The sequence below is a fragment of the Cervus canadensis genome, chromosome 32 (assembly GCF_019320065.1).
Source record: "Cervus canadensis isolate Bull #8, Minnesota chromosome 32, ASM1932006v1, whole genome shotgun sequence".
In the NCBI taxonomy this organism is placed as follows: Eukaryota; Metazoa; Chordata; class Mammalia; order Artiodactyla; family Cervidae; genus Cervus; species Cervus canadensis.
Genome location: NC_057417.1, coordinates 31,601,721 through 31,622,043, shown reverse-complemented (window position 1 = coordinate 31,622,043; position 20,323 = coordinate 31,601,721). Strand labels below are relative to the sequence as shown.

Genomic DNA, 20,323 nt, shown 5'->3' with positions numbered 1-20,323 from the left:
CCAGGGGAGCCAGGGGGCGGGGCAGCCGCTGCTTGCCTCCTGCCGGTGGATTGCAGACTCCTGTCACCAGGGGCATGTTCTCTCTTTCAACTTTTGTTTTTACTCTTCATGTCGGAAGCAGAGACTAGAAATAGACATGGAAGCCAGTTGGTTTCTGCTGAATATTTGAGGGTAAAAGATTTTCTTTTCTGTAGTATAAGGAGAGTAGGTGCAGATGAGCTGTGTGTGTATGTGTGTGTATATGCATGTGTGTCCCAGATCTTGTTAAGAGATTAATTCAATCTAATAATTCCCTGGGCCAACGCCATAATCGATTTTGATGCATCCCAGGGCTGCCCCAAGTCCTCAGTAATGCGATGACAGCCCTGACGTAACGGGATTAAGTCCTGGACAGACCGGCAGCGGCGCTGACTTCATCCTGTTGTCATTTCCATGTGGGGAAATTAAGACCATTCATCACGACTAACTCTTGCAGGAAGCAGACTTGGGAAACGCTCGGGTCATCTGGGTGCCCTGCAGGCGGGCGGGGGTGCATGCGGGCTCCGGCAGCCACGGGGGGCCAGGCTGCACACCGTGGCCAGGATCTGGGGCAGAACGTGAAACGTTTTCACTAAGGAGGAAGCCTAAAACCCAGCTCGGCCCCAGTGGCATTTCTGAAAAGCACAGTAGCTCGTGTGGGGCCTGGGTTGCCCAGACTCACGGGGTCCCTCTGCTCTTAGGGGGGCGTGTGAAGACCTGGAAGCGGCGCTGGTTCATCCTCACCGACAACTGCCTCTATTACTTTGAATACACGACGGTAAGCGCGGGGCTGCGGGTCCTCCAGGTCGCGGGACGGTCCTCCAGGTCGCGGGACCCTCGGTGGGTGGGGGGGAGACTGGCTGAGCACTCTTGTCCCGCAGGATAAGGAGCCCCGGGGAATCATCCCGCTGGAGAACCTGAGCATCAGGGAGGTGGAGGACCCGCGGAAACCCGTAAGCTGGCTTCCCTGCCGCCCTCCTTTCTCTCCCGCTCCCCCAGCGCCTGGTGACAGCCCTGTCTGTCTCCACCAGAACTGTTTCGAGCTGTACAACCCCAGCCACAAAGGGCAGGTCATCAAAGCCTGTAAGACAGAGGCGGACGGCCGGGTAGTGGAGGGCAACCACGTGGTGTACCGCATCTCGGCGCCCAGCCCGGAGGAGAAGGAGGAGTGGATGAAGTCCATCAGGTGCGCCGAGGCGGGGCCTGGGCTGTGGGCGTGTCGGGGCGGGGCCTGCGCGCTAGGTAGGCCAAAGGGGGCGGGCTCTAGTTTGTGGGCGTGTCAGGGGCGGGGTCGGGCTAGTGAGGCCTGAGCTGGGGCTGCCAGGGGGCAGGGGCGGGGCCTGGGGCTGTGGGCGGGCCCGAAGGGCGGGGCCTGGGGTGGGGGGTCGCTTTTGAGGGATGGGGCCTTGTGTGTAGGGACTGCCCCTCCCATCCTAATCCAGTTTTTTTTTTTTTTTTTTTTTTGCGCCCCCCCTAATCCAGTTTTTTTATCCTCTCTCTCCCAGAGCGAGTATCAGCAGGGATCCTTTCTATGACATGTTGGCCACGAGGAAAAGGAGGATTGCCAATAAGAAATAGTGCTTTCCTGGTCTGAGCAGCAGGTAAAAGGAAACTGAAACCCCACAGCAGAGTGACTGGGGGGCTCCCCGCGACACCCTGGACCACCCCAACGGCCTGCCCTGTCTCTTCCGGGACCGCAGCCCCTGCTGATCTCAAGAGGCCTTGTCGCCCCTTTCCGCCGCCACCCTCCCGGCTCCGAGGACATTTCTTCTCGAAGGCCCGGCCAGCAGCTGCGCCTGGTGGTCCAGCCTTGAATATCCGCGGGGCAGACAAGAGGCCACATGTGCTCCTTGGTGGCAGTGGCGGTGTTGGCCGTTCTGGAAGCCGCTGTTTTGTATCATAACAGGAAAGGAAAAGCTACCACTTTTTTATTGAGTTTTTTTCTCAGATATATAGGATTATAGCTTTTATACGCCTTTTTATATTCTGAAATTATAATGAAAGATACTTTCTAACAGTAGTATTTTTAGAATGGCAGCTATAAATTTAACTTCTGGACACACGTATATACTGTGCACTGAGAACAAGTTACATACACACACATGCAGCAATGGGGAGTTGGGGGCCGTGCTCAAGGGGAACCCGAGGGCGCCCCCTGGCGGACGGAGACGCCCGTGTCCTTGAGGACACGCACTGGGTAGGGGTCCAGTGGGGTCCAGTGGGTCCTGGACCCCAGGGCTCCAGGGGTCCAGTCTTCTGAGTCATCCAACTCAGTCTTCATGGCCCCACAGATAACTTTTCTAAAGACACAAATCATTAAATTTTGGTTTGGGGTGTTTATCCTGTAACTGCTGAATCCCAGGACGGACAGTGTATGTGTTGAACCACATGAAACTGCTCACATTTGACCCATTTCTGACACCCACAAATAGCAGCGTCACGTGGTCCAACCAAACCCATGGTTCAGGCCAGCTGTGACCACTGTCTTCACTACTTAAGGCCTGTTGGCCAAACGAATGGTTATAATGATTCAATCAGATGTATTAATGTAATGTGTAGACATGTAAGGAAGTGGAGATAATCTTCCTCCATGTTTCGAGAGATTTGATCTATTACAGGAAGGGAAAGAGCAGGCTGGCGGATGAAGGCATATAGCACGTAGGCTTTTCTGTAAATAGTTTAAAACCCCAAACACGCACTGGTGGTCGGACTGGAGAAGATCCCTGACCAGGTGGTTGTCAGGTGCTGCTGGCTGAATGAGAGGTGCTCAAGCATGCGGTGAGGAGCTGGGTCCATCACGCCACAGAGATGGCCCAAGGGTGCACAGGTGGGACATTCAGGGCGGGGCCAGTGACATGCTTTTTATTGTAAGTTTCATTTCCACCACCAGGACCTCCGCATGTTATACGGACTCCCTCGCCCACATGGGCTTGTTTCGGTGGAGGGTCCCTTCCCTGGGGGACCTACTTTCCCTGCCCCACCGCAAAGGCACCCACCCTGTTCATTTTGCACATTTGAGAGGTCATCACCTCTCCTGTGCAAAGGCCAAGTTCAAGAAAAACCACCTCAGTCTATGCGTGGAGAGGTAAAACAGAGAAGACGTTTCCTAGGAGTTGCCTTGAGGCTGAGACTGAATGGCTCTGGGCCCTCAGCCTCGTGCAGCTTAAAGTTACACTAGACTGCAAAGGGGGCCACGCACAGGACTCTCCACCAGGCATCAAACTGACTTTTTCGGTTCATTCCCAAGTGTTTAGGCTCTGCTCCTGTACCGATACCTCAGATTCAAACCTCTAGTTCTGAGAAAGGCAAGTCAGCATTCTTGAAACGCCTGACTGGCACATATGCAACTCCGGCCCGTCTTCCGTGAAAAGACGCTGCCTAGACCACCCGACCAAACACTGCTGACGACGACCGGCAGCGCCCTCCCCTCGGGCCGGCCCCACTCCCGGGTTGCCTGGGCCGCCGGCTCCATCAGTATTTTGCGTGGGACAACCGATCTCTCTCTCCTTTGTCTGATCCAGGTAGGACCCTGGGGATACAGGACTGTCTGTCTTTTGGGTTTGCATCAGGGTGGGGTTGAGAGAAGTGAGCAGAAGGAAACCTCTGTAAAATCTTTCTCTGACCACTTGTGAAGGAGCCTTACCAGACGGCTGTTTGCCCGGAATGATGCAGAAGGCCATGGTGCTCAGGATCTGTCCCTTGCTCTAGGAGTGTTACGTGAAGTCATGGAATTCCAGGTTTTGTGTGACAGTATTAACCTGACAGGCTTAAGGTGTCCTCCCCGCACTAAGCCCTCAGATGGCCTAGTCCAGAAGCCCCGCGGGGTCAGGGCTGTGCGGGGACAGGTCTGTGGCCGGCGGGCCTGGTTACCTGGACTTCAGTGTGATCCTGTTCACCCCCCTGCTACCCTCCCGTCTGTGTTCAGTGCTTGAATTACTCGTCTTGTCCCTACTCTGGCCAAAGAACTTACCTGCAGAGAGAGAGGGCAGGAGGCAGAGAAGGTCCGCTGGGTGGGAGGCATGGCTCCCGCAGCCCCACTCGCCCCCGCTGACACGTCCGGGGTTTAAGTGGGTGACCCTGTGCCCAGACAGGCAGGCATCTTCAGGATCACAGAACATCCTTGAGCAGTTTAATGTGGTACCAAACGAAGTCCAAATAGGAGCTATTTATAGATGAAGCAGCATTTAATGCTGCATATAAAGCAATGCATATTTTTCAAGCTAAAATGCATATATCTACATAGATGTGCTTTGCTGAGAAGTTAGGTCTGTTGTAGACCAGAAACCACACATTGTGATTTCTTGTTTTATTTTTTCTTAGAAAACATTTCTATTTACGGTAAATAGTTAATATGTAAATAATGTACATATATGTTGACTTCTGGAGTGTTTGTTATTCAATGTATATACTCCTACAACGTGCATGAAGAAATATCCTTTATCTATTGATAATTTTGTTGTAAAGTGAATGGTAAACCTGGAGAGTGTATGGCTGTCAGATGGCAAGTACTGTGTTCATTAAATAAAAACACATTGTTAAAATAAGATTGCTTACAGCTGGGTTCTTTAAAATAGGGGGACTGTCGGGTGAAGCAGCCCACGCCTGACTCTGACTGGTGGGGCCGAGAGCCCGTGGCTGGAGCTTTACAAGTTTTAAGAAAGTAAATGCAGAGAAAGAAGTCTGTGAGAAGTGTCTGCAAGCAAATGCGGAAACAGCAGTAAAAAAAAAAAAAATAAGACACAAAAGGTTTAATTTGCTGCCATTTATATACTATATAAATTTTACATGCTGTATATTTACAGTGGGGCAAGTGCTTTTTTAATCTTTAAAAAAACAAAGATCAAACTTTAGACATCTCTGAACAACACAAACTGTATAAACCATACAGATTATTCAGATACAAACTGTATTAAATACAGTTTTCCCCACTCCATCTCCTGATGCAGGACCAGTGAATTATAAGTGTATCACAGTTTGATAACATATCCATATTAAAAATAAAATCACAGTATGATTTTGTCTGTAACTAGAAACTTTAAGGGACCAAGCTGACAACTCAGACTCCAATATCATAGTCAAGACGAGACACTGTATAAAAAAGTGTTATGTAATAAAAACATACTGTAGGCCTTACAAATAATGTTTGGATTATACATTCATAATGTAAATACTCATCATAACTGGTAAATTGATTGGAATAGTTCCACAAAGTTCAAAAACAGAACTTGTCTATAAAATACATCTTCAAATCTTGAATACAACTAAAATATGAAGCAAATTAGTTTCTAGTATCAGACATTACAGAAAACAGACTGCTCTCAAAAGTCTAGTTGAGAGCTTGTGAATCTTTAAATAAGTCTTTAAATTAAATATACACGCTGTCAGTTTGTACTTTTAATAATTCCATGGTTTCCCGGTTGGTCTTGCACCGGATATCTAACTTGGAGGAGCATTGCATGGAATACGAGTGATCAACCTGAGTCTGTGATTAAGCAGCATTTGAGATGTTCTAGTCCAGGGCGTTATTTTCAATGTGATATATATACACAGTATTTTACAATGGTCAGCAGTTGTAGAAAGTGTTCATCCGTTTGGAATAAGGGTAATTAAGAAAAGGTAAAAACTAAAAAAAAAAGTCCTCCATGGTAAAATCTGTACAGTATTTACTAAAGAAGCACCACGCAGATTTGAACAAAGTTATTTTCTCTATTTATAATTTAAGCTGGGTTGGGGATGGCTTCTGTTGAACACGTGAATCTGAAAGACAAGAGGCAGCTGGCGTCAGTGGTCCGGAGGCAGGAAGTGGAGCCCAGGGCCTGGTGAGCCCCAGGTGGGCTGGCGCTTTTCCATTCACTCCCCCCACCCCTTTGCAGGTGCCCCAGGTCTCTGGGAAAGCCCCCTGGCCTCCCCCAGGGCAGTAGGTGGGAGGCCAGTGGGGAGGGCGCCCTCCGCTGGGCACTCAGAGCCGCCGCCCTAGGAAGAAAGTCTGAATTCCCTTAAGGTGGCTCAGCGCTTCCCCTTGAGGACATGCTGCTAAGTGTTAACTGACCGCACGGTAGTCTTCTGTAGACAGTTCACTCAAACCTCACCTTGCTGAGGAGAAGTCACACATTTGGACGAAAAGTCCCTCTGGAGAGCGACCACTGCCCCCACCCCATCCCCACCAGGGCCACTGAGCACCAGGCCTAGAGATGATGCTCGAGGCTTTGATTTGCTGTAAAAAAGCACCCAAACCTCATTCAGGTCAAGCACTTGTCTGAAACAAGTGCAGGGTGGGCAAATCTCAAGGACAGGGGTCTTGGGAAGGGCCCCCTCCCTCAGGCCCTCAGGTAGGGCTGTGTGAAGAAATGGCTTCTCCATCTTTCAAGTGACTTAAGCTTCTGACCTGCCCTCGTGTTCTACAGTGAGGGAGGGCGTGTCTAAGGGGCCGAACCTCACCCCCCTCAAGGGCTGACTCCCCACCTGCTCCCCTGCAGCCCCAAGCTCCCTCCTCAGGCCCCTCAGCGGCTCCACAAATGGTCAGGAAAAACATGCAGAGAGGAAAAGAGCTTACCGTAACTAGTGAATTTTTTTTTTTTTTTGAGGCCAAGTTTTCAATCACCTAGAAAGCAAAGGTTAGAAAACATTTTAATGATGTTTTTTTGCAAAAATTTTAGTGCCTGTGCTCTGTGTGTATCACATCATTAACTTAGAAGCAGTTCTCAGAAACTTAGGTTTGTTGCCTGAAATCAGTCCTACACGAGCTGTGCTTCCAAGGGTTTCACTGAAAAGACGCGTTTACATGGTGACTGAGGGCCATGTCCCCGTGGGAAGAGCCCAATCTGATCCCAGCAAACCCAACAGCATTTCAACGTTGGGCCAAAGAAATCCAGAGCCTGATGGTGCCAGAGAACAGGAGGAGTCTGGAGGAAAGAGTGGTCAAGGCGCCAGGAGAGACAGGCAGGCAAAGAGGTCCATCCTCTGAAAGCTGACAGCGGTGCTGGGCCTTTGGGGGTGGCCCTTCCCAGGAGGTCAGGACAGGATGGGCGTCCGAGCATCATCAGATGCCATCAGATTGAGGACAGGAAAGGGTCTCCCGCCTGCAGCCCCTGGAGACCTGCATGTGGGCCACCACATGTCCACTACTGGGCTTCGCCTGCCACCTAGTGGCCCCCGAGCCAGCTCTGTGGGTGAGCCGCGCCCGTGGTGGGCTGGTGGCCTCCAGCTGTGGTCCTCACCTTAGACCTGCAGCCTAAAGGGGAAGATTCAGGCAGACGCGCAGAATTCCCGAGGACCTGCCCGGACCACTTCACCCCACGCGGTCAGAAGGGACTCATCTCACCAAGCCCCTGCCCCAAACGCTGAAATGTTCGTGGAAACCAAGGTGGAAATGCACATTGTTCCCATCTTAACAAACAGAACAGAGAACACGTAGCTTCCCTAGGGGCCCCACAGTCTCCTCATTCGCTCCAAGCACGCCCAGCATCCACCCCTCCCCAGACACCCCACCTCTCTCATGTTCTCTGCTGCTCCCAAACGCCAGTGCGCTGGGCGGCCATCTGTCCCTCCTCCACCAACCATCACGTGACTGTGGGCCACGGGAGGGGGTACTCCCCCAACCACCATGACACCTCAGTGGGTCCAGGACATGGTAGAGAACCTATGGGCTCTGGGGCTCAGGCAGGGTCACAAGCCGGCACCTCGGGTGTCGGGGTGGGGGGTCAGCAAGCTGGTCCATGGAAGGCCCAGGCCAGGCTCTGCCAGCTCCGCGGGGCTATGGACGGGGACTGGGCTGCAGCGCAGCTTTACTGACACATCAATTTCACAAAATTTTCATGTGAAATGAAAGTCTTCTTTGGACTCTTCCAACCATTTAAAAATGTCAAATCCTTCCTAACCGGCAGGCCACCTGAAGGTGGCGCCCCGCCCTCGGCCGGCCCCTTCCAACGCTCGGCACTCCTCCTAGGGTCGAAGGTCAGGGGAACAGCTGAGAAAGCCAGAAGGGCTGCGTACAGAGCGGTCAGAGCAGGAGAGGCTAGGAAGTTATAAATGGACCAAGCCCTGCAGGGCAGACAAGAATCCCTGCGCCCGGCAGCCTGGGATGACCCAGACCCCCACCGGGAGCCGGCGCCCCAGACCCGGGCCCGAGGCGTGACGCCTGCGCACCGGTCACCAGACAGACTTCCAGCGTCTCCTCACAACGGGCAGAGGTTCAGGACCCGGGAGAGAAAGGAGGTACCACAATATCTCTGTCAAACATGGCGTAAAAACAGAAGTTCTGTCCACAGTCAGACGCTCAGAGCCACACAGCGCACAGGTTCCTGGCTCTACCTCACTCAGCGCTCCCACAAGCCTCGAGGCGCCGCGCGGAGGCCTCCCGGGAGCTGGGTGAGGACGCGGGGCGGGGCTCAGCGAGACTGACAGCTGCTCCGCCCTGTGAGGCTCCTTCCCCGAGCGACCGCCTCCTCCCAAGGGCGGGCCGCCACGCCCAGCGCGCCCCCTTACCCTGGCCGCACTCGGACAGACGACACCTGACCTCCCGGCTCTCCATCCTGAAGTGTTTGGTTTTCTCACAGAAAGGTGCCGCGCCCTCCAGCGGCAGGCCGTCTGCAAGGGGGAAGGTGCCCTCGGCTCTCCGGAAATGGTCCACAGTCTCACAGCTGGCTGCCTTGGGCAAGCGCGGTTCTGAATCTCGCCCAAAGTCCTCTGATTTCCTCGAGTGTCTCTTCTTTTTCTTCTTCTTCTTCTTGTGTCTGTGGAGGTCAGCGTCAGAGTGCGCTACGGAAAGGTCTGAATCCTGCTGATGCCTGCCGAAGACAAAGCCAGGAGTAGGACCACTAGGAAAGCAAACCACCCGGAGAGCTGGCCCTCCCTCTGACTCACACCCACTTCTGTGGACACTCACTATGCACACACAGGTGAGACTCTTTCCTAATTAAACATGCAGTTTTCACTGTAATAATTTAAGTCCAGGGTCATAAACTCACCAGTTTCAACCTGTCCCCACCGTGGCCTTCAACTTTCGGGAGAGGAGCTCTGGCCAAAACACCAGAGAAAGGAAGGACTCCATCAACTTTTCCTGAAACTAGTGGCTGAAGGGAAAAGTATCTGCTGGGTGTCTCAGGCACACAGAAGCAAGGAGATTTGATTTCTTTTTCCTTCAAGTAACCACTCTTCACCTGTGGCTTCTGGTAACCTCTTCACAGGGTATCGATCTTTTTTTTTTTTTTTGGTTTCGATCTTAAGAGATACCACCGTATAGTAACTGTATCTGTGCTCAGTCCTCTTGTCATGGAGAAGTCATTTTCAAGAAAACGGCTGACCAATTTAGCTTTTAAAAAATACAAGAACAAACTTCCCAATGAGATTTCAAACTGTGAAATGGAGAAATGGAAACTCAGTTTGAAACCTCATTGAACAATTTGTTGGAGATTATTAACAGACGTAGAACTATAACTACATCTGTGAATAAACACGTTAACAGTCAATCCTAAAGAAAATCAACCCTGAATAATCATTGGAAAGGCTAAAACTATAGCTCCAATACTTTGGCCACCTGATGTGAGGAGCGGACTCATTGAAAAAGACCCTGATGCTGGGAAAGGAGAAGGGAGCAACAGAGGATGAGATGGTTGGATGGCATCACAGACTCAATGGACATGAGTTTGAGCAAACTCTGGAAGTTGGTGAAGGACAGGAAAGCCTGGAGGGCTGCAGTCAATGGGGGTCACAAAGAGTCAGACATGACTGGGCAACTAAACACCACCGCCACTGTGAAGTCGGAAAATCCCAAGCTTTACCTCCCGAATGCCGCACGTGTACTCAAGAGTTACAAAGTACCAACCGAACACGGCAACATCTTGAAAGACCAGGTTTTCAGGTGTTTTATAAAACCACGTAATAAGATAACGTCTTAAAATAGAGTTAAGTTTTAGGAATCGATAAAAACAGGGAAGTCCCAAACCCACCAAGATGAAAACTACCCACGACACAGCCCTCACCTGTCCCCAGGCTGGGTGCAGAGGGCGAGCGCCGCCCCCCACGTGCAGCCGCCCCCTCACCTGGAGTCTCGGTCCCGGTGTTTGTCTTTGGATTTCTTCTTTTTCTTTGATTTTTTGTGCTTCTTTACTTTGGGCTCCTCTAAAGGGTCCTTCTGTAAGCTTCTCCAGGCTTTCTTTTCTACATGACTGTCATTCTCTAGGCTATCATATCTCCGTTTCCGTGACTTAATGTTGTGTTCATGAAACCGCCCGGCCAGGTCGCAGCTGCCGTCTTCAGCCCCGAAGCTGAGCCTGTCGTGGGCGTACTTGGCGGCGGGGTGTGGAGGGGGCGCATGGGCCATGCCTGCCCGGGGGCTGCTGAAGCGGTGCCGGTCCCTCTCTTTGGCCGTGAGCTCGTAGCCCTTGCGGCCTCTGTAGTGGTCCTTGTAGGGCCGGCCACCGTAGGGCCCGGCCCGCTCATACTCTCGCTCAGCGTGGAAGGGCCGCCAGTCCCGGGGCTCCCGGCTGGGGTACAGGGGGGACCTGTCGTGGTGGTACCGGCAGCGCTCCCAGCGCAGCCTGTCCGGGTAGTACTTCTCCCGGGCCCAGGTGTGCTCGCCCTCAGCGTGGTGGTAGCGGCCCCACTCCTGGTCGGGGGCGCCCCTGCTCCGGGAGTGGTGGTGGCCCGACCTGGCCAGGGAGCTGAGGCAGGGGGGCTGTGGGGCTGGGGCGCAGGGCTCCAGTCGGGGCCGCTCGGGCCGCGGCCGCTCGTGCTCCCGGTGGGGCCGCTTCCGCCGATGTTGCACCTCAGTCCTGCTCCGGCTCTCCCGTGCACGCTCGCCGCTGGATGAGCGGTCTCTTCGGCTGCGGTAATGTCCTCGGTCGACCTTTCTGAGGCTGCTGACCTTCTCCTGGACCGGACACGGCTCCGGGGCCTTCTGCCCAGCCTTACTGTCTTCCCCTCTCTCACCGCTGCTGCGCTCAGGGGGCCCCTCGGGATGGTTTTCTGTGATCGTGTCTAGCTGCGGAGAGGGCACCTCGTCTGTAGACACCCCTGTGCTCTTAGCGGGACCCTCCGCATCCGAGCCTCTGTCCCGACCGCTGTGACCCAAGGGCTCGGGCTCACGGTCGCCCTCGGAAGGCACAGAGGGACCCGGGCTCAGCCTCCCCATGGCTTCCGTAGCCACCGGGTCCTGGGGCCGCTCTGGTAACATCCCTGCCACGTCCGGGGACGGTTTGCTCTGATCGTCTGTTAAGTTCCCAGGGTCACAGGGTGCTGGAAGCTGATCGTCCCCGAGGGCATCCTTGTCGGGGTTACAAAAGGTGCTGACACTCGGCACGGCCTCCTCGGGTTCTGCCAAAACACGTTCAGAGACTTCTTCTTTGGTAGGTTTGATGCTGGGGTCCGAGGGCGGCAAAGCCTTCTTGAATTTGCTGCTGAGACTCGAGACAGACTCCAGGTTGTCCCGGGCGTCGTCGGGAGGGGAGTGGCTGGCCTCCAGCTCTGCCTCCGGATGCTCCAGAGGCCTCTCCTCTGAGCCAGGTGTCCTGCAGTCCCGCAGAGAGAGAAGGACAGGGGTCATTTACTTGTTTTCTCTCTGGGTCGTCAATGGACTACAGGGACGGACAAACACTTCATTCATTTACTGAATATTTTATGGCTTTACTGTATCTGGCTGAAACCTAAAGCTGGGCTTATCATTTTTGGAAACTTCAAGTTTTCTTATTATACACAAATGTAAAAATTTCTATCAAGCCTACTTCATTTTTCAGCAATAACTGCAGTTCTAGGTGCCTCTGGTTTTCAAGATATTTTTCTAATTCTTCTCAGTAACTAAGTCCAGACCATCGAAAAAGTCAAATAATGACAGGGCGCTTACTTTTTCTCTGGATCCCTTTTCTCCCAATTTTCCTGGAGCCTCAGAGGCAGAGTAGTTACCTCCCAACAGAGCCAAGAGCTCCCTGAATTACCAACAAACTGTGAGGAACCACTGCTGCAGTAAACAAATTCTGCCATGCTTTTGACGGACTCCTCAAGTTAAGGAAAGCTGCCAGAAAACAAGAAAAACCCTAAAGGGGGCCCCCTTTTTGGTCTGGGAGAGAGAAGACACGCAAGGTCATTATAGAGGCTCAAGGTCACACGTGCAGCTGGGGTGTGCGTGGCTGGGGTGTGGCCGTCACAGGCCATCTATCATGGTGCTCACGCACGTTCCACCTGAAGACAAGCTGAGCCAGATGATGGGAGACATGAGGACGGCCGTGGCGCCAGGGCCTGAGTGCTCAGCTGCCCCCTCTTAGGCTGGCCTGGGAACATTCCTGACTGGGGTTCTTGGTGAGGGCACGTCCCCCGCAAGGGCCCTTCTGCCATGGGGTGCATTTGGGGGTTGTCCCTGTGATGGGGGAGACCAGAGCACCAGTAGGGAGCGGCTGAGGCAGGCAGTTCCGCAGAACAAGCCAGGCGCGCACGGCCCAAGGTTCACGTGGAGAACACCTCAGCTCTGTTACTGGCCGGTTCACGGAGACCCCCAGGTGTCCATCTAAAGACGGTCACACCTTGGCCGAGAGCTGCCCTCCAGGAGGACGTCATGGCGCTGACGTGCGGTGACGTGACCTGACCTGTGCGAGGTGCCGGCTCCCGGGCTGCTCACCTGGTGACCGCGGCCGTCGCCTCACGGCCCTGCCTTTACTCCCATCGCGGCATGTGCACCAAGGTCAGGACACTGAGGTGTGTTTTTTTTAAGCATGGAGACACCACACTGACCATTAATTTAATCTCAGCGCTCTAGAGAGAGCATAGCAAAGCCTTTGCTCCTGGACAGAGGAGGACTCCCTGCCCAGCCCCCCTGCACACCCTTGGGTGCCTGTTGGGGCGCTGAGGGGCGTGCTGGCTGGTCAGACATGTACTGACAATGCCCCAGCACAGAGGGAGGCGCTGCGGAGAGGCGGAGGGCGCCGGGCCAACAGGCCCTGCAAACCGTGCACTTGACTTTCCCACCAGGAAAATCAACGAGTTCTACAGATGATTAGTCACGTCATTTCAAGATCCAGAAGGCTCATCCTAGGCCTTCCGCAAGCGGACGCAGCCCGGTCCCGTATCCCGTTGCCCTGGGACAGCCGTCTTACCTCGTCTCCTCTGCCAAGCCTTTGGCTTTGCTGCCGAGTTTGAAGGTCTCTAAGATTTTGTCTTCTGGAAGAGGTGGCAAAGGAGCAGGCATCAACTAGGATTAAAAAAGAAGGATGTTTTTCAGCTGCGAGTGCCACGTCCGTCCCTCCTGAAACCCAGCCACGCGACCCGCCGGACATGAGGGAAGAAGGGAAGCCCGCCTGCCCGCCACCCTACAGCCGCTCACCTTCCCAGCGAGGCCGTTTGCCTTGGGAAAGGGGTGTTCTGAGTGCAGCGCGGGCTGGCCTGGGCAAGGGGCCCCGTCCGACGGCAGGCCGTTTTCCGCCGGGTCGCTGTCCGGACCAGTAGCACCATTTAGAGCCACGGGCTCTCGGAGCTCGTGCAGGGAGGCCTCGCTATCTTCGGCGTCTGGAGCAGGGGAGCACGCGCTCTCGGTCAGGCTGAGGCCATTCTCCTGACCGAGGCCCTTGGCCTCCTCATCAGACTCCTCGGAGGACTCGGCGCCGTAGGGGACCAGCACGCCAGCGCTCAGCCTGGACCTGCCGTTCATCACGGGCCTGGAGCAGGCCTCCCTCGGGGCCATCTGCTTTGGGACCTTACTAGAGGCGGGCGGCGTGGGGGCACTCGAGGTAGACTGTATTGCAGAAGAAGTGGTAATGGTAGAAGAGGGGGCGGGCTTGTTGGGGTGCTCCAAAGAATTGCTGTGAAGGTTAGACTGAGACTGACCTTGGCGCACAGGTAACTTGTTGTGAATACTGATCGTGATTTTCTGTTTCTTGGGGTGTTCTGGAATAACTGAGGGCCTGTTAACTGACCAGTTCTGAACAGACGGGGAGGCGTTCACAGGACCAGTCCTGCTGACACTGGAATTTCCGCTGGGACCTGACAGGGGGCTGCTCGGCGTTTCCTTCAGCGGTCCCGTCCCGTTCAGGTGAGGGGGGTTCTGGAGACAAGCAGACCACGGCCAGGTGAGAGCTCCAGAAACCGCCACAGACTCAGAGACCTGAGGCGGTGGGCCTTTTCCACTTTGGCCATCTTTTCTCTTTCTATGAGGAATGAGAAACACCTCCCCCTCTCACGTGGGCCTGCCCGCCACAGACTTTTCACAGGTCCCAGTTTTCTGGGAATTAATTTCTGACAAACAGGGACAACTGCTTTTGTCAGAGAACAACCCCCAGGCCAAACTCTTCCTGCTCCAGTCTGGCAGAAAGCAGCAGGTCCTCTTGGGCATGGAGTCACACAGGTTCTGCTTCGTGGTTTCCTGGGAGCCCCTGGCAGTTCAGGCAGGAGCAGGCCAGCCACAGGGACTTCCCAGGGCCCCAGGAATGCGGTGACAGTCACATGGACGGACACGCTCGCTTAGCCATCCCTGCCTCTGTGACCTCCGCTCTGACTTGAGTAGTTATTTCACTCCACATCCCAGCTTTTGCTGCTAAAACCCAGAAGCTGCACACTGGTGGTCACGAGTGAATTCTGCCTCATAGAGGAACTCTGGCCTTCAAAATGTTTTCTTAAGTATCTGAACTAGTTGCTAACTTACCACTGGATAATGGCTCAGCTGATAAAGCGTCTGCTTAAAGTGTGGGAGACCTGGGTTCGATCCCTGGGTTGGGAAGATCCCATGGAGAAGGGAAAGCCTACCCACTCCAGTATTCTGGGCCTGGAGAATTCCATGGACTGTATAGTCCATGGGGGTCTCAAAGTGTCAGACACAACTGAGTGACTTTCACTTTCACACCAGAAGTCTTAGTCGCTCAGTTGTGCCCGACTCTTTGCGACCCCATGGACTGCAGCCCACCAGGCTCCTCTGTCCATGAGATTTTCCAGGCAAGGGTACTGGAGTGGGTTGCCACTTCTTTCTCCAGGGGATCTTCCCGACCCAGGGATTGAACCCAGGTCTCCTGCACTGCAGGCAGATTCTTTACCGACTAAGCTACAAGGGAAGGCTTCATAGTTAAACAAAAACACCTCCTGACAAATCAACAGCAGCGGCCCCTCCACTCAGGGCAGTTGGTGTGTCCCACGTCCCTCAGGCCAAGCCCAGCACAGGACTTGTCCAGTGCTGTCCAGCTCCCTGCAGCACTGAGGCTGTGACTCCCTGTCAGACTGAAAGGCTGTTACGACACTATGGCACAGGTGACAGGATTATTCCACGGTGTGTACAGGCTATTCCAACACGTCCGCAGTCTCAACATTTACGTCAAGCAAAAGCCAGGCCTCCACCGAGGACGCCGGTGTCACAGGAACCAGAGAGCACGCCCTCTGCTCGCTCTGAGCAGCCCTCAGGGGTGTGATCGGGCCCAGCCAGATGGCAGGCAGAAAACGTCACACCCCTGAAAGGGCTAAACGGAGGCAACGGAAGTGTTCTTCCGCTACAAGCATCTCTCTCCTGGGGGCCAGCATGAATCGAGAACCCCTCATATTTACTCCGTGAAGTGAACAGAGTCCGGGGGGAGATCAAGTTCCCAGTGTTTAGACAGACTCACACCCCGACTTCCTTCTGGATCACACTGTTCATCCTCAGATTTCCCCTGTGTTTAAAGTATAATAAACGGCCTGAATCCATTTTTGTGGACACGAAACTCAGCTGTGGATGAGGTTAGGGCCACCACTGCAGCAGTAAGCAGAGGGCTGGACGCTCTGCTCGGGAGGGTTACCTTCATCATGTGAGAGGGGAGCTGTGGGCCAATGAATCCCGAGGCTGCCTGTTTGCTGCTGACAACCCGCTGACTGATGACCGGTCGGGGTGAGGACTGGCCGGGGCTGTGGGCGGAATGAGGAAGTTCACCTCCGTTTTTCACATCATGGGACCTGGGGACAGAGAGTGACAGTACTCAGGATAACATGGGACACCTCCCCAAAGAGCTCACGTACACTCCACCCTGAGTCAACAGGAGACGCGACCTGGGGAAGTGCATAGAGTCCCAGTCCGGCCCAGGCTGGCACTGGGAGCTCAGGTCAGCAGACAAAGAGGGTCACTGTGTATTCTGATCTGATATCTGTGTATTCTAGCTGAAAGGTTTTTTTTTTTTAAATTTTTAAAGCTATTTTTCTTTTGTTTTCCAGTTTTCTAATTCTAAACACGTATCACTGTAGAAAGATCTGTGCTGTCCTGAAAAGTTAGAAAGAAACAAAGACACTGTGCCCCCCCTCACCCCTTCAAGGCACCTGCCATCCAGATTTTGTAGGCTTTAGCCTGGACTGATCTCCTCAACATCAGCGTGTAAAATTTCAAACTGCTTTTCCTCCACATATAGAGCACTTTCTCATTGCATTTTAAAAAACATAAAAACTTTTAACAGTTGCATTGTATTTCGTCACATGCACATGCTACCATTTATGTGATCTGCTATCGTTGGCAGTTTCAGGATGTTCTGAATTTCCAGCTACTACCAATGGATATACCTTGGAGCACTCATTGGACTGTTCCAAGGCCCTACATCTCCAGAAGGAATTATCGAATCAGTAACATGCAGCAGCAGGCGGGTGCTGGCCTGGGCCTGGCCGGGGACGTGGCTGGCTGCCGGTGCCCAGGGGCTGAGAGGTGACCACACTGGGTACTCAGGAGTCCCCTTATGGAGCCTCCACTCACTGCCTCCCTGGCCCACCAGTCCACCTGGTTTGCTGCCAGCAGCAGAAGCCCTCTGGCTACTCCCTTCCCTTCTTCTGTGTGTTTCTTTAACCTGCCAAAGAGCTGGGAGCTACAGTAAACACATGGCCCACTCTCAAATACACCTTCCTTACTCCCCCCACAGTCAAGATGCTGTTTAAGCAAACAATGGAATTTAAGCATGCTGATGAAGTGAAGCGCTCTTTCTGAGTTAACAGAAAAGGTGGAAATGCGCTTTCCTGAAAATACCTGATATAAAAGAGGACGTAAGCTTGCTGGCTCAGTACCGATCTGATATCACTAGTAGACACGATGGAGTCGTTCATTTGGTACCAGAGGCCGTTGCTAGCCTGTGAGACAACCAACAAAAGTGATATCAGATTTGATCAGGTATGCGGGGAACCCCAATTCAGAGACCTGTAAGAAAAAGGGGCTACCACACGTCAACTGGAAAAGCCCCCCTTCCCTCCCAAGAATGCCAGTGTTATCTTACAGTTTACTGTAGAAAGAGTTATTAACAAAATCCACACAACTTACTTTTATGTAGCAGAAGTAATGGCCAGCATGGCAATTAAAACCAGTGTGTACCAGGACTGCATACAAAACATAAATGATCGGCTCTCCGTTTGGTTGAGACATGTACGGTCGAATATCAAGATACTCAGGGTATTTCACATCCTACACAAGAATGAGGAGAGAAAAAAGGAACATCATTTCTGAAGGAGGCAGAGCAGGAGACTCACAGAGCATGGAGCCTTACGAGCCTCGTTTCAGAAGACAGAACTAACCCGGAGCACGCCTGACTCTAAGTGCGTTTAGTGCAATCCCACTGTATTCTTCATCTCCTTTACGCAAACCCATCAAAGCAGACAGTTAACAATCACAGGTCTGGACCTGAAGTCATCGCTTATTTTTAACAATTCAGGAGCAGGTTATTTCTTCCGTGTGTTACTGGATTTCTGACCACTTTCAATTTCAGAAAGTGAGAAGAAAATGGGAAAAGTCAGTATACTATCAATCAGAAAACAAATGAATAAACAAGAAAACAAGTTCTGGTGAAAGAATGGCAAGGTGTGGCTGGGAAATCTTTGGACTTGAAATGCCATAAGCGTTCCCTGAACCCACTCAGCACCTTCACTGACTTGGATGCCCAAACGCAGGTAATAAGCACAGGTTGTGACCTTCAGAAAGTCTAGCCAGCTAAAGGATACAGACAAAAACACACACCCTGTAAACACACACACCAAACTTTGAGCTCAGTTCTTTGACATTTTATTCCACTAACAAGTGCTGGAAGAACTTAGAAAATCAGGTAATAAAACTTCCATGTAGCTGCTGACAGTTAAGCCTTGAAAGGCTCAGCATAAACAGTTGTTAATAATATTATCTACCCACCTTAGCAATTTTTCCACCAGTAAAATTTGCAAAACGTTTCAGAGAAAGTGTAAGAACATTAGAAGATCTATGTATAGTGAATCTCTTTGAAGCTGGAACCATCTTTTTACACCTTGGGAAAAAAAACAAAAACAGATGTTTAAGAAGATTAATATGGGTTGGTTGTTGTTTTTTCATCTTACCCTTGTTATTTCTCTGAAACAGTCTAAGTTTCCAAAAGAAGGGTACTGGATGAGAAATACCACCCTTTTCATCCAACAGTGAAAATATGAAAATCTGAAGTATGGGAGATGCCTAAATTAACATGAATGAAAAACACAGGACAGCTCTGAAATGTCAGGTCCTATATAGATCACTGATACTTTAGAAACCAGATTTATGTAAGTTAGTCTCAGTTCAAAACAAACTGAAAAACTGGCTGGTAGAAGAACCCTGTGAAAACAAAGCCCAGATACAAAAGCAAGGAAGTACAGACTAGAAACGTCCATGAGTTTAAAACAAAGGAAACATCCCTCTGGTCTTAGGAGGAAAAGGGGACTTCTCCCCAAAAAAATGAACCCAGGCACCACATTTTACTGCCCTTTGAAGATACTGTATTTTTCACAAGTTGAAGGTTTGCGGCAACCTTGCGTGGAGCAAGTCTACTGGGCCATCCTTCTAAAAGCATTTGCTCACTTCAGGTCTCTGTGCCACATTTTGGTAATTCCTGCAATATTTCAAGCTTTTTCAGTATTATTGTATCTGTTGTGATGATCAGTGACCTTTGATGTTACTCTTGTAGTTATTTTGGCATTTTTAAACAAGTATTTTTAAATTAAGGTTTGTATACTGTTTCTTAGAGATAATGCTATTGCACTTAAAAACTATGGTATAATGTAAAAAAAACAAAAAACAAAAAAACTATGGTATAATGTAGAAGTAACTTTTCTATAAACTGGGAAACAAAAAAATTCATGCAACTTGCTTTATTGCAAGATTCACTTTATTGTGCTGGTCTGGAACCAAACCCACGGTTATCCCCAAGGTCTGGCTCTACTCAGTAACAACTCTTACCCATATTACCTGACTTAAAATGAACATCTACTTAAACCATAAGAAACAGGGCTTTCTTAAAATAGGCCCTCTTGACTTCATGGGGAAACATTACAGAATGATTCAAACTTGAGGATTCTGGCAGGCACTGCCCCAAATCCTGGGAAACGACCATGAAAAAGAGAGATCCTTGACTGCTCTGGGAGAAAGCGATGCTCCACCCACCCCAACCCTTCACACCGGGGTCACTGGAGATGCTGCCTGACACACACGCCCCACCCCAGCCAGCACCTTCACACGCAGGGGCACTAACGTGTGGCTGGTCTTACCCCTCGCCTCCACCCAGCTCCCCAGGAGTGAGGACCCGCCTCCCCTGGGTCTAAGGAGTGTCAACACTGAGACTCAGATGCCCTGGCCTTCGGCGAACAGAGAGCCAGGGTATTCCCAGGCGGTCCCGGAAGCTACCAGGAACCTTGCTGGTCACGCAGACCCGCCAAACCCTTTCAGCCCAAGCCTCCCCGCTCCCCGCCCGCCGGCACCGCCATCGTACTTGCTGCATTTGTATGAGTTTTCCCCGTCGAGCTGTTCCGGCTTTACAAACTGCTCCAATGCCTTGTTGACACTCTGAGCGGCCTGGGGACAGAAGAGCACCAACAGCACGTGACCACTCACTGCCGCTTGTCAGCAAAAACAAGAAAGATGGCCCCAAAGTGTAAAGCCAAGTGCAAATTTTATGTAAAAAGAAACTTTCTCATTATGGTGTTCAGTTTTACACATGTACTTCCAAGCTATTGCCCTCCCCACCCCCAGTTTAAAAAAAAAAAAAAAAGGCAGGGGATTCCCTGGTGGTCCAGTGATTAGGACTCCGTGCTTTCACTGCCAAGGGCCTGGGTTCAATCCCTGGTCGGGGAACTAAGATCCCACAAGCCGCACAGTGTGGCCAAAGCAAAAAAATAGAGGTTGTCCTCTACAGCATTATTTACAGTAGCATAAAACAGGAACAAAATCAAAGTATCTACCAGGAAGGAAACAGGCATGTAAATCGGCTGAAGCATGACACACAGCAGGCCCAAGCAAAATGGAATGAAAACAGCAAGTGGCCCAAAAGACTGAAGGTGTAAACCCGTCAGTGTAAACAGTAAACAGACACTCTGGAATAGTTTATATCAAACTGTTAACAAGTGT

At 51.8% G+C, this 20,323-nt stretch overlaps 2 protein-coding genes across 9 annotated transcripts in view; one reads left to right on the top strand and one right to left on the bottom strand.

Moving 5' to 3' along the window:
* CYTH3 (cytohesin 3) overlaps positions 1–4,562 on the top strand; it is a 66,727-nt gene extending 62,165 nt beyond the window's left edge. For 4 of the 5 annotated variants that reach the window (XM_043455172.1, XM_043455171.1, XM_043455168.1 and 1 more), the window contains exons 10-13: positions 720–796; positions 900–971; positions 1,050–1,204; positions 1,524–4,562. In XM_043455172.1, coding sequence (XP_043311107.1) covers positions 720–796; positions 900–971; positions 1,050–1,204; positions 1,524–1,596 — 377 coding nt within the window. In that variant the 3' untranslated portion in view covers positions 1,597–4,562. The remainder of the gene's footprint in view (positions 1–719; positions 797–899; positions 972–1,049; positions 1,205–1,523) is intronic. The other variant, XM_043455169.1, reaches the window with a different exon arrangement.
* A 189-nt stretch (positions 4,563–4,751) lies between these two features.
* The window catches only part of USP42 (ubiquitin specific peptidase 42), a 39,297-nt gene continuing 23,725 nt past the window's right edge, over positions 4,752–20,323 (bottom strand). For 3 of the 4 annotated variants that reach the window (XR_006267036.1, XR_006267037.1, XR_006267038.1), the window contains exons 8-17: positions 19,689–19,771; positions 18,107–18,218; positions 17,249–17,389; positions 16,961–17,061; positions 15,759–15,912; positions 13,328–14,044; positions 13,101–13,195; positions 10,059–11,525; positions 6,572–8,804; positions 4,752–5,775 (exon numbers count right to left, since the gene is read on the bottom strand). Coding sequence is in view for 1 of the 4 variants with exons in the window: in XM_043455757.1 (XP_043311692.1) it covers positions 6,612–6,619; positions 8,503–8,804; positions 10,059–11,525; positions 13,101–13,195; positions 13,328–14,044; positions 15,759–15,912; positions 16,961–17,061; positions 17,249–17,389; positions 18,107–18,218; positions 19,689–19,771 (3,180 nt within the window). In the remaining 3 variants the exon portion in view is untranslated. The remainder of the gene's footprint in view (positions 5,776–6,571; positions 8,805–10,058; positions 11,526–13,100; positions 13,196–13,327; positions 14,045–15,758; positions 15,913–16,960; positions 17,062–17,248; positions 17,390–18,106; positions 18,219–19,688; positions 19,772–20,323) is intronic. The other variant, XM_043455757.1, reaches the window with a different exon arrangement.